The sequence below is a fragment of the Nannobrachium achirus genome, assembly GCF_963921795.1.
Source record: "Nannobrachium achirus genome assembly, chromosome: 13".
Lineage (NCBI taxonomy): Eukaryota > Metazoa > Chordata > Actinopteri > Myctophiformes > Myctophidae > Nannobrachium > Nannobrachium achirus.
In genome coordinates, this window is record NC_137833.1 from 14124093 (window position 1) to 14140659 (window position 16567).

General features: G+C 41.9%; 1 protein-coding gene across 1 annotated transcript in view; it reads left to right on the forward strand.

Annotated features, from left to right (window-relative positions):
• The first annotated feature begins 7582 nt into the window (after positions 1-7582).
• Positions 7583-16567, forward strand: part of oit3 (oncoprotein induced transcript 3) — a 34982-nt gene continuing 25997 nt past the window's right edge. Inside the window, exons 1-3 of the mRNA XM_080739697.1 lie at positions 7583-7700; positions 14469-14846; positions 15503-15619. Of these exons, the coding sequence (XP_080595823.1) occupies positions 7598-7700; positions 14469-14846; positions 15503-15619 (598 nt within the window). The 5' untranslated portion in view covers positions 7583-7597. The remainder of the gene's footprint in view (positions 7701-14468; positions 14847-15502; positions 15620-16567) is intronic.

Consider the following 16567-nt stretch of genomic DNA (forward strand, 5'->3'; position numbering starts at 1 on the left):
GTTTTAGGAGAGATCTACGATCTCTGGACCGCACCTACCATCCCCCCCCTCACCCATTAGGTTCTATGCACAGCAGCCCTACTGGAAAAAAAATGGTTCTCTTCCTTACTTGCTTCGCAGGTGTTATCACTGATTCTGTCTGACTTGAGGGCTTTGCAGACAGGCGCGACTTTTAGCACGAAAAAAACGGACAATTTCATTTTTTTTTAAGAAACCAATGATTCTCTATGACCGCATGCACACCTGCTGTGCGCACCTGCAGTGCGTTTTTTTCCCCCTGATTGAACCTATTTCGATGTGTGCGTCTTTTCGCATGCGGTAAAAACTCATTGACTCCTTTTATGACTCCTTTTTTTCGGATCCGCAGTGAGGATTCCGCACCACATTGCACACCAAATCAAATGCGTTTTAATCATGCAGCAAACGGGAAAAAAACGCGATGGTCCTCCTGTGTGCAAAGCCCTTAAGGCTCTGTTCCATTTGGTGTTGTAGCACGGTGGTTCTTGGAACGTTTTGATTTCAAGGACCACCATAACTCTTGAGAGTGTACAGATGTGTACACACTCAGAGTTACTGACCCAAAACGGGGCCATTTAGAATCCCCTTAAGGACATTTTGAGTGTTTCCAGAGAGCCAACATGCACAATATCTGCACCCTGACTATGTTTGACAAGAATAGGAACTGAGCCTTCATTAGCATCGTTGGTAACGCCTGTGAAGGAAGTAATTACGGAAGGGGCCCGGTTTCTTTACAATATGGCTGCTGTGCAGCTATATATTACTCCTGTCACATCTAGTCCAAAGGGAGAGGAGCAGTCGGTCGCACTTAAAACCGACTACGCCGAATATAGCCTACTTCGTTGTGCGTTGGTGTCGCGCGCCAACGCACGGTCACTTTTACCTCACTGTTTCCACTCATCCCTTTGCCTTTCATCTGTGTCCATCCACCTCCTCTTTTCCTGCTCCGAATGCATCTTAAAGACGTTTTTTCTTGTTTTGGGGGAACGCGTGTTATCGTTTTGACGTTTTCATCTCGTTTGTTCGTGTGCACTTGCAATCCAAAGTATGTTGAAAATGCCTAAAAAGAGTGGAGCAAAAAGAAGAAAAATAAAATACTGGGTTGAAATTATCGTTTTCTCCATTCGGACAGCTTTATTTTTTTGTTTTGTTTGAGTTTTTTTGTTGTTTTCTTCTGTTGACATCTGAAGCTGTAATGTTGGCAAAAAAAGAGAAAATGTAAAATCCTGTATCATTTATGAAATATGTATAAAAGAGAAATGTAATTCAGTTATCAATAAAATCCTTATCCAGTTTTTGGAACTGGTGGTCGGGCTTCGTTTATTTTTTATTTTTTTGGCACACAGTAAAATCCTCAGTATTGGTTTATCTGTTACTCTGAGAGGGTGCACATTACAGATTCATTTGGTTAGACGTGTGTGTGTGTGTGTGTGTGTGTGTGTGTGTGTGTGTGTGTGTGTGTGTGTGTGTGTGTGTGTGTGTGTGTGTGTGTGTGTGTGTGTGTGTGTGTGTGTGTGTGTGTGTGTGTGTGTGTGTGTGTGTGTGTGTGTGTGTGTGTGTGTGTGTGTGTGTGTGTGTGTGTGTGTGTGTGTGTGTGTGTGTGTGTGTGTGTGTGTGTGTGTGTGTGTGTGTGCACCGTGCGTGCTGATTAATGTGACATATCAGATGCGTTTCAAGCAGCTGCCACTGGAGGCCTTGACTGTCTGGCTTGGTGTTTATATTTACCTCTCCATGGTTGGCTGTCCTTGGCCTGCAGCTCTTCCTGTTCCAGGACGTCCCACGATGCTCCTGAGGTGAGTTTTGTTTGTATAGCGCATATCAACAACAAGGCAATACAATCCAATGTGCTTTACAAACATCAAGCAAAGGAAACAGCAATCTTAAAGTGATCCCTGGCTAATAACCCAATATGCCTTAGTTACTATCAAAACCTCCACCGGTTCTTTCTTAGTCAGTCAATCTGTCAGTCACGTCACGTCACACTTTTGCCCTCCTCTTATCTCCGCCACTGTTGCCCTTGCCCCTATCCATGCCAAACTTTGCACCCACTCCTTGGCTACCCCTCATTTCTCACATGGCCGTCTTCTAGCGCCACCATGGGGCCGATTCTTGCAAAACACATTTTTGGACACTGCTCCTACAGATTTTGCCCTAAAATCACGCAAATGTCTAGAGCAGGGGTCGGCAACCCAAAATGTTGAAGGAGCCATATTGGACCAAAAAAACAAATCTGTCTGGAGCCGCAAAAAATGTAAAGCCTTATATACAGTAAGCCTTATAATGAAGGCAAAATATGCTGTAAGTGTCTATATTAGCTATATTAGCCTACTATCTAAATGACTAGTAGGCTACAAATACATAATGAGCATTCATGATTAAAAGTTTATTTTCCCTGCAGCCCATCCTGGAGAGAATGTTGAAATTTAATATTTATTCTACACCTTTTTACAGCATTGGAAAACGTTAAGAATGTTTTTGTCATGTCTGTTATTACTACAGAAACCATATATAAAAGAAATCTCCCCCCCCCCCCCCCCCCCCCCCGTGACGGTCGCTTATCTCCCGATTAGGGAGTCTTACTGGTCAATTACTGTATAATTCCCCTTAGTTATAGCCTAACTAAAGTATGTTTTTTAAAACACTTTAAATATTTCTTTTATTTTCAAAATAATTCATCTTTTACTCAAGAGGGGAAATGCCTGTTGCAAGTTGATGGTGTCATGTGTCCATGTGTGGTCTAGCCCTATGGAAGTTATGAAATGCATGTGTGTTGTCACATTGTGCATTTAAGTGCAATAAGGCATGGACAAATAACATCAACTTGTGAACGGCATTGCCCCAATTTCTAAAATATATAAGGTGTTTTATATATAAGGGATCCTTTTAAAAGGACGTTATGCATAAAACAAAACGTTAGAATTATAAATAGCCTAAAATTACATCATGGTAGCCTACATAATAAATAACTTAAATCTCTTGTAGTGGTCAGTGTTATATTATTAAACCAGGAGGACATGCAGGGCCGGATCTAGGCATAGGCAAGGGGGGCAATGCCCCCCTAAATGCCCTGTCTGCCCCACCAAACATGATGGCATGCGAAAATCTAAAATTTCTAAAATTTTAAACTATTTGAAATATTATGCTACAACTAGGTAGATGGATAGATAAACTGATAAGATATTAGAGAGAGAGATAGATAGGTGTAAGACCTGTTGTTTGTATTGCGTGTTATAGGTATAAGTGTGCCAAAATGTTTAATTTTCTATGCATTTCGGGTGTTTTAGGGGGTTTGTCCAGCCCATGCTTCGCGACATGGGCTGGAGGTGACCCCCCTATCATTTCGTCCTGCCCTACCTAGTGCTAAAGGCTAGATCCGGCCCTGTACATATGCATGTTGGTAGGGCAATAGCAGATAAGCTCACAGCACATCACTTCGTGCCACGCTATGAGCTTGTAGATCTGCTTTTTTCTGTGAAAATGTGTTCAAATCTTCTGTGTGTGTGTGTGTGTGTGTGTGTGTGTGTGTGTGTGTGTGTGTATGTGTATATATATATATATATATTATATATATATATATATATATATATATATATATATATATATATATATGTATACATATATATATATATATATATATACTGTATATGTATACATATATATATATATATATATATATATATATATATATATATATATATATATATATATTAAAGGACTAACTTAGTGTCTGTCAATAAAGAGTTGATGATGATGATAACTGAATCTCACATAAAGACACATGGGGACAGCAGATCTACTGTATGCTGTAGGTTGAAACGTTATCACAGAAGAAGCGTTCCAACTTCCAACTCATTTCTGCTAATGGCCTTGTTGATCAGAGTGAACTATTGATTTAATTACCGGAAAGAGGAGAAGAAGGAACCGCTAACGTCGGGTCCCTTTGAAAATATCGTAGCTAAAATGGCCACATCTATTGTGCGTTTGTTTGGGTTTGACCGGTGATCAAGTAATGAGTCAGAAGGGAGCTTAGGCTATTATTCACTCACTGAGTCTTTGTTTACTGCACAGTCAATCTTGAGCCTGTTGTCTTGGAGGAAGTGGTTGATGCATCAGCATGACAGTTGGCAGATAAGTCAAATTACTTTAATGAAGTGTAGCCTAATTTGTTTTGTCTTTGTCTAAAATGAAGTGGTAATGACATCTTAAAAACCGCCGCAGGGACGGAGAGGATCCAGGGTAGGAGAGTGGGAGGGTGCAAGGTCAGGGGGCCTCTGGAACCGTAATAATAATAATAATAATAATAATAGCTGTGATTTATATAGCGCTTTTCTTAGTACTCAAAGACGCTTTACAATACTAAATTGTTTGTGTGTGTGCGTGTGTGTGTAAGGCAGGTAAAAACAACAACTTTATTAGGAGAAAAAAAAAACTAGGATAAGATAAAAGATACAGTAGAGAACAATAAAACATAAGTATGGTCCGAGATCAGCTGGGGAAGGCAATTTTGAATAGGTGAGTTTTCAGGGCAGTTTTGAAGGAGGGGAGGGAGGGGGCATCTCTGACGCATTTGGGGAGTTCGTTCCAGAGGGTGGGGGCGGCCACTGAGAACGCCCTGTCTCCCCAGGTTCGGCGGTTAGCCTTTGGGACCTCGAGGAGGCCAGCCTCTCTGGACCTGAGCGCCCGGGTGGGCACATATGGCTGGAGGAGGTCGGAGAGGTATGTGGGGGCCAGGTTGTGCAGTGCTTTGTAGGTGGTGAGGAGTAATTTGAAATGGATCCGTTGTTTTACGGGCAGCCAGTGGAGGTCATGGAGGATGGGTGTGATGTGGTCTCTGGAGCGGGTGCTGGTGAGTAGGCGGGCGGCAGAATTTTGGATATATTGGAGTTTGTTGAGTGAATTGGAGGTGATGCCATAGAGTATGCTGTTGCAGTAGTCGAGTCGGGATGAAATGAAGGCGTGTATGAGGGTTTCAGCAGCAGAGAAGGTCAGGCAGGGGCGGAGACGGGCGATGTTGCGGAGGTGAAAAAATGCAATTTTGGTTACGTTATTGATGTGGGGGAGAAATGACAGGGTGGGATCGAAAATGACTCCTAGGTTGCGAATGTGGGTGGAGGTTTTGACTGAGGTGCCGTCGATGTTGAGTGTGAAGTCCTGGGTGGAGCGGGTGAGGGTGTCAGGGCCGATGATGATTATTTCTGATTTATTGCAGTTGAGTTTTAAGAAGTTCTTTTGCATCCAGTTTTTAATATCTGTGAGGCAGTTGGTGAGGGTGGAGTGGGTGGCTGCGGAGATGGTTTTGGTGGAGAGGTAGAGTTGGGTATCGTCAGCGTAGCAGTGAAATTGAAGGCCGTGGTGGTGGAGGATCTGACCGAGGGGAAGTATGTAAATTGTGAAGAGCAGGGGGCCGAGCACTGAGCCCTGGGGGACACCATGGGTGACTGGAGCAGTGGAGGAGGTGCAGTTATTGATGGATATGTAATGCTGGCGGTCTGAGAGGTAGGACTTCATCCATGAAAGTGCTGAGCCGGATAAACCAAGGGAGGAGTGGAGGCGTGATATGAGGATGGAATGCTGGATGGTGTCAAAAGCTGCACTGAGATCGAGGAGAATGAGGATGGAGAGGTGACCAGTGTCTGCAGAGCGGAGGATGTCGTTGGTGACCTTGAGTAAACATTTGTTTTCTAATTTATGGAATTTCTTAGATTTGTCTTTTTATTTATTCATGAAATTATTATTATGAAATCATGAAGTTTGTTTTTAATTCATGGATTCTTTTTAGTTTTTTTTGGGGAATGTTTTTGAAATAATCATAATAAATACTTAATGTAAGAAACAAAAATGTATAGGGGTCCCATACAAATCTGTCCGCGACCCACAAATGGGTCCCGACCCAGTGTTTGGGAACCATAGCTGAGTGGTTAGGGAGCCTGCCTGGGGAACCAGTTCCCCTGGTTGTCCCCGGTTCGATTCCCGGTCAGGCAGCAATGTGTCAATGCGTCCCTGAGCAAGACCTTAACCCATAATTGCTCCCCGAGCGCCGTATATGGCTGCTCACTGCTCCTAGTTGTTATAGGATGGGTAAAATGCAGAGAACAAATTTCACGTATGTGCAAATGTACTGTGATAAACAGTCCCGAAGGCGTGGGGCCATATTATATTATTATTATAGTTTTTGGGCCTTCCTCTGCCTCTCGCACCTTGGGGGTTCCAGTCAAGAGCCCACCTTGTGGTGTTTGACTCCGGCTTCCTCAGTGTGTGTCCAATCCACTTCCATTTCTTCTTTTTAAAGAAGAATGAAAGATATATTTAATTAGCTGAACCAATAAGACCCACGTACAGAGGCTCATCCTCTGAACAGGCAAAGGAGGTAAACTAACTCATAGCTCAAGAATTGTCTCTGCTGACAAAAGGCTAAATATTTAGGTTTTTGCTGTCCTTTACGTTTGCCCAAGGCACCTGGATATTACGATTTTATGCCTTTTTATTTTTGCTGATACAAGCGATTATGCCGATTCTCATTAATGGAAATATAAAAGGTGGGTAAAGTTTAGGCAGTGTCACAAAATCACCTATAGGCTATAGCTAATAGGTTTACACATTTAAATGATGATGATGTTACCAAACGAATGCCTTAATAATGTATACTGACATGCATTGTCGAGGTCATACACTGGTCACTGAGTGTCATTTGCACTAACTGAAAAAATGTAGCTATGGACGGCAAGCCACTGAGGCAGCATCAGGCCCTGAAGACTGCAGTGTGCACATGCATGCATGGGTTTGGGCAGGGGCATCACAAGGGGGGGGGGGGGGGGATGGGACTGAGTTACTAAGGCCCAAGTTGGAGGGGCAACTATTGAAAAATAGCAGATATACAAGCTCACAGTGCAGCACCGAGTGCCACGCTGCGAGCTTGTAGATCTGCTATTTTTGAAAAGTCGTGAAAATGTGTGCAAATCTTTGAATATATGTATTTTTTAAGCAAACATTTGTAACTCAAATTTTGCATCTGGGGGGTCCTTGGAACTAAATATTTTGAGATGGGGGTCCGTGGCCAAATACATATCATTTTGGGGGTCCTTCACATGAAAAGGTTTGAGCACCACTGACATCGAAACATAGGTTTTTCAAAAAACGGGTTTGAAAGAAAGAAAGAAGGATTTGAAATATTCAAAGACTTTTTCACAAATTTTCACGATTTTTCAAAAATAGCAGATCTACAGGTACAAGCTCACAGCACGGCACTCGGTGCCGCGCTGAGAGCTTGTATATCTGCTATTTTTCAATAGTTAAAGCACAAAATAATTGTGCGGGGGCCCGCGGTGAATCCTTGTACCCAGGGCCCAGAATTTGGTGCGACGCCCCTGTGCATGGGTTTGGGATGGAGAGAGAGAGAGGAGAGCCAGCTGGGAACAATGGGAGGATGACGGTCCTATCGCTGGACTTGGAGGTCAAGGTGGGACAGACATCATGCCGTGACACACAAACAAACAGGGATGTTCATTCTGTCTTCCAGCAGATAAGAGGCCCAGAATAAAGACCTGCTTCCCAAACTAAAAGGATCACAAGGTCTTCATACATGCTGTACAGACGCTTGGATTCAAATTCAGAACTGAGAAGCATCATGATATTGTTGCTGCTGACCATTCTGGTACAGGAAGCTCCTTCTGTTCCAGCAATAGGTGAGTAGAATTTTAGTTCCACAAACAGGGTTATTGCGACTGTAGGTCGAAGTTTACTCTCAGAAGCGTCACATATTGACCGTATCTGTCCGTCCGTATGGGTAACGCTTGTCTTTTTTGTTGATTGACTCTCACGTTCTGACATCACTGTGATGTCATGGCAACCAAATCTCTTTTATGCCCATAAATGGAAATGGAGATATATCTTGTGGTCCGGTCAGGGGAAAGAAAGAAAGAGGCTGCGCAGGTTGACAGGCTCTCAATATCAGACATAGGCTTATATGGAGGTCAGAGGTGAAGGTCAAGAAGGTCAACTATTGAGTAACACGGGGTCATACATTACATTACTTCTGAACTGTTCATCTTAGAAGAAATGAATTCTCATCACATCTTTTAGGACAGTTTGTTGTTCTCAAAGTAAATGGAGTCCGGGGAGCCCCAGGGGTCCTCCAGGGGTCCTCCAGGGGTCCTCCAGGGGTCCTCCAGGGGGTTCCCAGCAAAATTAGAAACAATCACATTTGACAATGTGTAACAACACAAACCTTCTCTTATCGGGGTCCCCGGCGCAAAATATTTTCTAAACGTGGGTCTTTGGCCAAATACATACATATACATTTGGGGGTCCTTGACATGAAAATATTTGGGATATGGTGACGAGCCTTGTGGTTCAGCTATGGACAACATGTAGAAAAGGACCCAAAGCTTTTTGTTTGACGTCTACTTTTCATTACAGTTGTCATAATTGAACTCATAGGTCTGATTATTGATACTCATCACTATAGTAACCAGTGCTGTTAATCTTACAAAAAACATGTGTTGTAATAGCATGGCAGCACATGATCAGAAATCATTCTTTCAGTGGGTGAATCCAGAGATGAAGTTGTGCACTACTGTTGAACTGTTTCTGGCCTGTGTGTTGCTGCAAAGGAAAGATAATATACTGTAAGTCAGTGGTTTTCAACTCTTTTCTAATCAAGGTCCATTATCAATTCTGCATTTAAGCCATGGACCACCGTTGAGATTTAGCCTCTCAGACCCAAAACTTAGAATATTTTGTCATTGTTGGATATTATTTTGTCCACAATTCCATGTATTTATGTGGTACCATAGGACTTATAACAGGTCAATCAAAATGACAATTCTTCTACATTCTGTAATTGTGTAGACTTCTTCTAAATTAAGTAATGCAGGTGTTTTACAATAATTTAACTCTTGAGTTACGGGTCCATTTGGTTTCATTTTACACTCTCGAGAGTTAAAGATCTATAAAGGTCCATTTGGTTACCAACTCTCCCTCATTTAGCCGGCGACCAGCTGGACCACTGGTTGAGAACTACTGATATAAGTAAAGGAGACAGAAATGGCATTTAGCCACTCTCAGTCCTTTCTTCTTTTAATTATGGAATCTGGCCATAAGTGGCGTCCAAACTGAGCACAGAGTGCTGTTATCTCCACCACAACACTGGCTCACTATAGATCCACCACAGCGTGACAAACAATGGATTCATTATGAAGACAATGGAGTGAAGTGTCCTGTGGATCCATAGTATTTGCTAGCCTTCACGAGCCTCATTTGTACGGACCAGGGAAAGCTTCCTGTTCCGTTAATGATGATATTCAGTCGCAGCTCTCTCTCTCTCTCTCCCTATAGAAGATTTAGAGACTCAATTAGCATGCATCCACTTGAGTCAGCAGTGGCGTACAGCCGGGCTGTGGTCAGTGGTGTGTGTCTCCAAAAAACAGCCATTTACACACTGTCACCTCCTACCGTAGGCCACAGATTGATCACCAGGCTGTTATCAGCGCTGGATGGATTGTCTATTAGTGGTTGGAGGGCCAGAGAGTGAAGGAAGGATAAGAGACTATCAGGGTGAATGATGGTTGTATTTTGGGGATTCTGTCCTGTCAGAGGAATCTTTACTGCTTGGGAGATCACTCTCCTATTTGTTTGTTCCTCTACTGATGTCCAGTGATTAACACTCCACTCTTTTCGCCTCACACACAATCCCATCATTCTTATGGCTTCCTCTGGCTTAATTATATCTCTTAATTAGATCATTGGGAGGGCACGGAGAGCGTGGAGAAAAGGGATGATATCAATTGTTGTTTTGCAGCATTTCTTTATTTGGCTCCATTAGTTGTTCTCCTGATACGCCCGCAAATAGCCAAGATTCTATTGACATTCTGGCTCATTGTTGGAGACAGCTGTTGCTTAGATTAGAATTGACGAGACGAGTGTGATGCTGCTTTATCTTGGCAGTCCAGAGGACTTTGTTTCATTTCAAGCCTGAAAAGTCTAGAAATAAGCTGTTCTTTATACTTGGTTTGACTGTGTCACTCACTGAGAGTAAATTGTGATCAATTGTGACTAGCTCACTCATTCTTGAGAATTGGTACAAAACCTTCAATTATCCCAGGAAGATATATTTTAAAAGATCATAGTGTTGACCACTAAACCATGTCATGGCCATGGGCCAATCAGTTATTTTTATTTAGATGTCTAGGCTACTCCATAAGATGGCATATCTGTGACAGATAATGTGCATTTTCAGAATATCTTTATAAAGTGTCTGATAGGAGGTGAAGGGTGATTTATTAACTTTATATATTCTACGCACAGGTCTATATGAATGTATGTGCTCTTGTACTGTGTGTATTTTGCTCAAACTCAGGTTGTATTATGAGTTGCTGGCTGAGTTTAAACTGGAAGGATTATGGTTTTGTTTTTGATTTAATTAAAGTGTCTGATAATCCCATGTTGGCTTGGTCAAGAAATTGTCCGGACAAGGAAATAAAATATTCATTCATTCATTCATTCATTCATTCATTCCACAGAGTCTTAACAGAGTTGACAAAATGTTATATTCAACAGCACAGTCATAGTGAGTAGACAGTTTTTTTTCATTGCTCAGAATTCTCATAATGCTAATTACACTTTTAACTTATGTAGTTGATATGTTATGGTTGAGACACTGATAGCAATATTAGGCTATTTAATGCATTTATAAAAACAAATAGAAAGCTACCAATAGCTTCAGCAGCTTATGCCTTTTTTAAACCAGTAAGTGAGACATACTGTATAGTAGCTGCCTGTTTATGCCTGACTAAAATAGACCGGTTTCTTGTTTACAAACATTGAGACTAAATGCACAGCTGAATGTATCATGTAATCAATTCCCACCAATCCCCAAACCTGTTGTTTTGGGGAGCACTGCATGGTTTCTATTTATTGGCTAATTTTGGTACCGACCCATCAGTGTGACGTGGACCAGAAACCCGTCTATAGGACGGACGGACAGACAGACAGACAGTGGCTTACAGGCATTGGTGGAAAGTAGTACTACTGTACAAGTAGGCCTAGCCTCGTAAACCATCCTCCTCCGGACATTTCTGGGAGAGGCTGGTTCACAAGGCTAAAAGGCCTACATTTACTTATAGCGACTACTTGTCTATTTCTATTTTCTATACTTGATACTAGGGCATTCACGAATAGTGATTTTTAGTATTCAAATTATTCAACCTCAAAGTATGCGAATAGTCGAATATTCGACAGGACTGCATGGCCAAACTGTCAAATATTAAGTAAGCAAGAGGCGAACATTGTGAAAATAGCCGATCTACATGTAGATCTGCTATTTTCACAATATTTATCTGCAGAACCGAGTCACATACATTGTGAAAATAGCCGATCTACATGTAGATCTGCTATTTTCACAATATTTATCTGCAGAACCGAGTCACATACCTACAATTCCAAGTGCTTGTCAGGGTGGGGGTCCACAGTTCAAATATGTTTATTTTGGGGGTCACGGCCTAAAAAGGTTTGAGAACCCCTGGTATAGAGCATTAACAAATTCATCCACCAGGGGCATTGACAACTCATTCTTATGACTTTCTATCCAGCCAAGCTTTATAAACTATATATTTTTTAAAGAGAAAACGATATATAAAAAAAAAAAAAAGTGAATATTCGACTTCGGAGAACAATGTCGAATAGTGACTTTGATATTCGAATATTCGGATATTTGATGAATGCCCTACTTGATACTACAATTAACATCTCAAGGCAAATCCTATTTTTACTCCACTACAATGACTTGACAGCTTTAGTTAGACTACTAGTCACGTTACTTTGCAGATTAAAAAAAAGAAAAAGTCATTGTGCTGATTACTGTTACCCAGCAGCACAAAAACCTAATTAGAATCTTCCCCACGTTTACCAGCTGTAACCAGGGACGTGCTGGGCCCCTGATTCAGCCCAGGAAAAAGAGTTGGAGAGGCCCTCATTGCGCGCTATAGAGAGAGATCTCTTTCTATAGCGCTGCTGCTACTAAGATTTGCCATTTCAGATCATGACAAGTGACAAGCCAGTGGGCCAATTACATGAATTATATTTCGTCATTGTCGGGTGGAAACCTTGTCCAAAACCATTTTAAAAATGATTTAAACTAGTGAAAACAGACGATCTAGAAGCACACAACGCCTCAATGGCCAGCACGTCCCTGGCTGTAACATTAAAGTGATGAACGCATTATAATGCATTACTAATGTGGGAACCCATTTGGTTAAAAATAAATTCATTATAAATTGAACATCTGTCTCGAGAGATTAATGCCTTACTAATTACAATCCAATGTGAGTGTAAAATGGGCCACTCTGCATGAGTGAGCACTGGAAGTATATGTTTTGTACTTTAAGTACAAATCTTCCCGCATTCTGGTATTGCTACTTTTACGTCGGTAGTAGTAGGCTACTTCTTCCGCCTACGAGCTGTGTGGTCACAGCTAAAATTATCTAAACATTTACAGTTGTTCTGGTTTTCACGTGAACAAGCACACAGCTGCTCTTGGTTTGTGCTTGAAAATGGTTCGGAAGTAGAGAATGATTTATACCAGCTGCAAGATCACAGCTTAAAATTTGACTTTGATTGAATGATTAAACACTTTATTAATCAGAAATGTAAACGGCACATGGTGTAGTAAGACATTCAAGCTAAAAGGATGACACAAGAAAGTCCTGGAGATATTCATTTCATCAACATAGCATAAATAATACATGTCACCATAAAAACACCATACTGTATGTACAAAGGAGAAGAGGTTAAAATGGCAGCAGTGAATGACCTTTCTATGGATGAATTTTCAGTACCTCCCCTTATAGATGATTTTTCAGGCCAGTTTTGACAAGATGTTTTTCACTTTTTCAGCCATACTGTAGTTGCGACCGTCAGGGAGTATCAAAACGTCCACCTCACGTCTGTCCATCTGTCAGTGAGTCACGCTAATACACAACATTTTGTTACCTATGGACTTCAGTTCCTCCCTCCCATTCCATCCATGGAGGCAGGAATGGGAGTAACACATTTGATGTAAGTTACAGCTCAGCTGACCGAACGCTGCTCGGTCAGCTGTGTCTCAGTCTCCTGTCGCTAAAATGTGCCGTATTTAGAAGCTGTTGTTTCAGCGCGACTTCCCACCCTTAGGGCGTCTTAGTTTGTTGCGACCAAGTATATAAGCCGGGGGTATAGAACTGTAGAATAGTCATGGTGGTAGGCAGACTCGGCACGGCAGACATCTTGATTTTGCAGAGGTACAGTACTTAGTGCTTCCTTTCAAGTATAGCACAGGCAAAATAAATTCATAAGAAAAATAAACTTTTCTGAAGAAAAGAAACGATTCCACTTGGTTTGGCCCGATGCTGTCGACCATGACACACCAAATACCATCTACTCTACTGTAATAAAGGCTATGTAAAAAAGCAAGTCAATGAGAACTGGGTTGACCAGCTTATGAAAAAAAAATATATTTTGGATGATTGTAACCTTTGCTTTTCAGAAAACATTTGTTTTCTGATCTCTTGTTTGTTTTTCGAACATGCATATTAGGCTATGTGATTTTATTCAAGTATCTAATGAGCACAGAATACGTTTCTGACAGGTCAGTATGGGCTGTCATCACAGGAATTGGTTGACTGCCTGGGAATATTTGACGCGATGACAGCTGGCACTACTAGGCTACTGGCTTAAGTAGTTAAATAAAGAACCAAGCCAAGCGTGTACTGTAGAGCTACAGTGCATGTTGGCCCTCTGCAACATGACAGCTCTTCTGCAGTGGTGGAAAAAAGTACTAAAAAATGTTTTACTTGAGTATCAATATTGCAATGTAGAATTCCAGACTTTTACTTGCAATATTGATACTTAAGTAAGAATTGTGAATTACTTTTTCCACCACTGCTTCTCTCTCTCCATTCCTTCCTTTAAAACTGCGCTGAAAAGCCACTTAGAGGCGGCTGCTACTCGAAACTGGTATAAGAAAAAAAAGCCTATCCTTACCTCCCCCTTGTCGTGTCCCCGAAAGTACTTAAATAACGTGACTTTCCACACCAACTGAGTACTGTTCTGTTAACAAGGAATCTTGTGAAATTGAATGTCGTCAACCAATCATCAAAGACGATGATACACGGAAGAAGAAGCTTTATTCAGGCTACAAACGGACATACATAGCATATGATGTCACATGTGTTGAAAGGTCTGTCCCTGATTAAATCATATAGGGAAAATATCATAAGACTTAAATAATTGAATTTAACACAGCGACCTTTGTATTGTAAATACCATTTATTTTGCATTGTGTTTTACAACTGTTTTTTCTTTTTTTTTTTTTTTTTTGCATGGTACTGGTGTTTTATGAAACTGTACCTTTTCCTATGCAAACTTCTAATAAAGTCTTCAATCAATCAATCAAACTCCTCCGTCTGTCCGTCCCACAGCCCTGGACCCCTGCTCGGCCTATATCAGCCTCAACGAGCCCTGGAGGAACACCGAGTTCCACGTCAACCACTCTAGAGGCGCCGTGCCCCTGTGCGACAGCCACGTGTCGGGAGAGTGGTACCGCTTCACGGGCATGGCGGGCGATGCCATGCCCACCTTCTGCGTCTCCGAGAACCACTGTGGCACCCACGCGCCCATCTGGCTCCGCGGCAGCCACCCCGAGGCCCGAGACGGCGTGGTCACCCGGTCCGTCTGCGCCAGCTTCAACGACAACTGCTGCCAGTGGAACGCCAGCGTGGAGGTGAAGGCCTGCCCCGCGGGGTACTATGTCTACCGCCTGCCCAGGCCCTCCGTCTGCTTCCATGTCTACTGTGGCCGTGAGTGAGGGAATTATAAAACTAAAATGGTGTAATTTATAGCTCATCTTATGATTAGTATTAGAGGCGATGAATTCAGGCCTGGAATTTTGTCATTTTACGGGCAAGGCCACTTTAGGGCACAAAGGCCAAATCAGGGGAGTTAAGGATTCAGAATCTCAACAAAAGGTGTCTACATGACAAGAAAGAGACACTGGTGTCTACATACTGTATTGACATGAAAGAGACACTGGTGTCTACATAATATTTACATGAAAGAGACAGAGGAGAAAGTGGTATTGTCAGATGGGGCATTAAGGCCACTGTGCCCTCAGGGCATGACATTTCTTTTTTTTAGGCCACACTGAAATTCCTGCCCTGGACGAATCATATGAATAAGGTTGGAAATGGCTGAAGTAATCACTCAGCCCATGTTTGGTCCTCAACTCCTCATTAATGCTCATTATGAGTTGGTATAATTTCTGTCTACTCTGAGTCTCAGAGTTGAGCTGTGGTTACCATTGATATCATCATCAGTGGTCATTTAAAAAAAAGGGAAAAAAGGAGGTGGGGTCTTTCAATCAACACTGAGGATATTCTCCTAACTGTGTGCATTCACATATTTATACAGCAACTTTTTTTTTTCTACGTCTGTTGTGTTGTGTTGTGTTGTGCAGATTTCTATGACATCTGTGACGAGGTGGAGTCAGAGTGCAGGGGTCGACAGTGTCCCAAAGCCGAGTGTCGCTGTGCTTCTGGAACTGTGCTGGGAGCTGATGGACAGACCTGTCTGGGTGAGTCAGAGAGAGGGAGAGAGAGAGAGAGAGAGAGAGAGAGAGAGAGAGAGAGAGAGAGAGAGAGAGAGAAAGAATGATAAACGGGCAAATAGCCAAAGAACAGATACTCTAAGTTAAACCACTGTTTTTTTCTGTTTCCTACATGCACCCTGAAGTGAACACCACGGGAAGTCACAAAACAAGATGAAGAGAAGGCCAAACGAAACATTTTCTTTTTGCATTATTTTTCCTGAGTCATACTTAATTTATACTCTGTCATACAATGGTGTCTTTCACCAAAAAATGTATATCTGTATAAGCAGCAGTGGTTCCCATACTTTTTAGCCTGGGATCCAAACTAGTGTAAATAGCAGATCTACAAGCTCACAACTAGACGCTTCACGCGCCATGTTGAGAGCTTGTAGATTTGGTAATTTCACTAATTATCAAACAATCTGGAAATTATTAGATGTTTTGAGTTTAGCTTAGTTTCATGAACTTCATATAAAAAAAAATATATATATAAATTAATTAAATTAAATAAATTAAGTATGACTCAGGAGAAATAAAACACACAAAAATAAATCATCATCTTGTTTTGTGACTTCCCGTGGTGTTCACTTCAGGGTGCATCTTCATTGAAACGTGAGGAAGAAGTGTGCTTCAATGCCTGGATGATAGCTTACGGTATCATCCCTATGGACGAGTGGAATGTTCCCAATAAATGTCACCATGGAAACCACACATTTTTGCAGCATCTGACAAGCCAACAAACAGTCCGTAGGATAATGTGATTATTCTCTACAGTACTCTGACTAATGTTATTGGGCATGCTGTATGCGGGCCAGCGCTGGCATCATCACCCAGTAACCCTTACATGAACACAAAGGATTTCACTGTGTATTTGCTGACTCAATGTTGAGTCAACAGTGGCAACAGGATGTCAGCGGGAGGGATGAATTAATG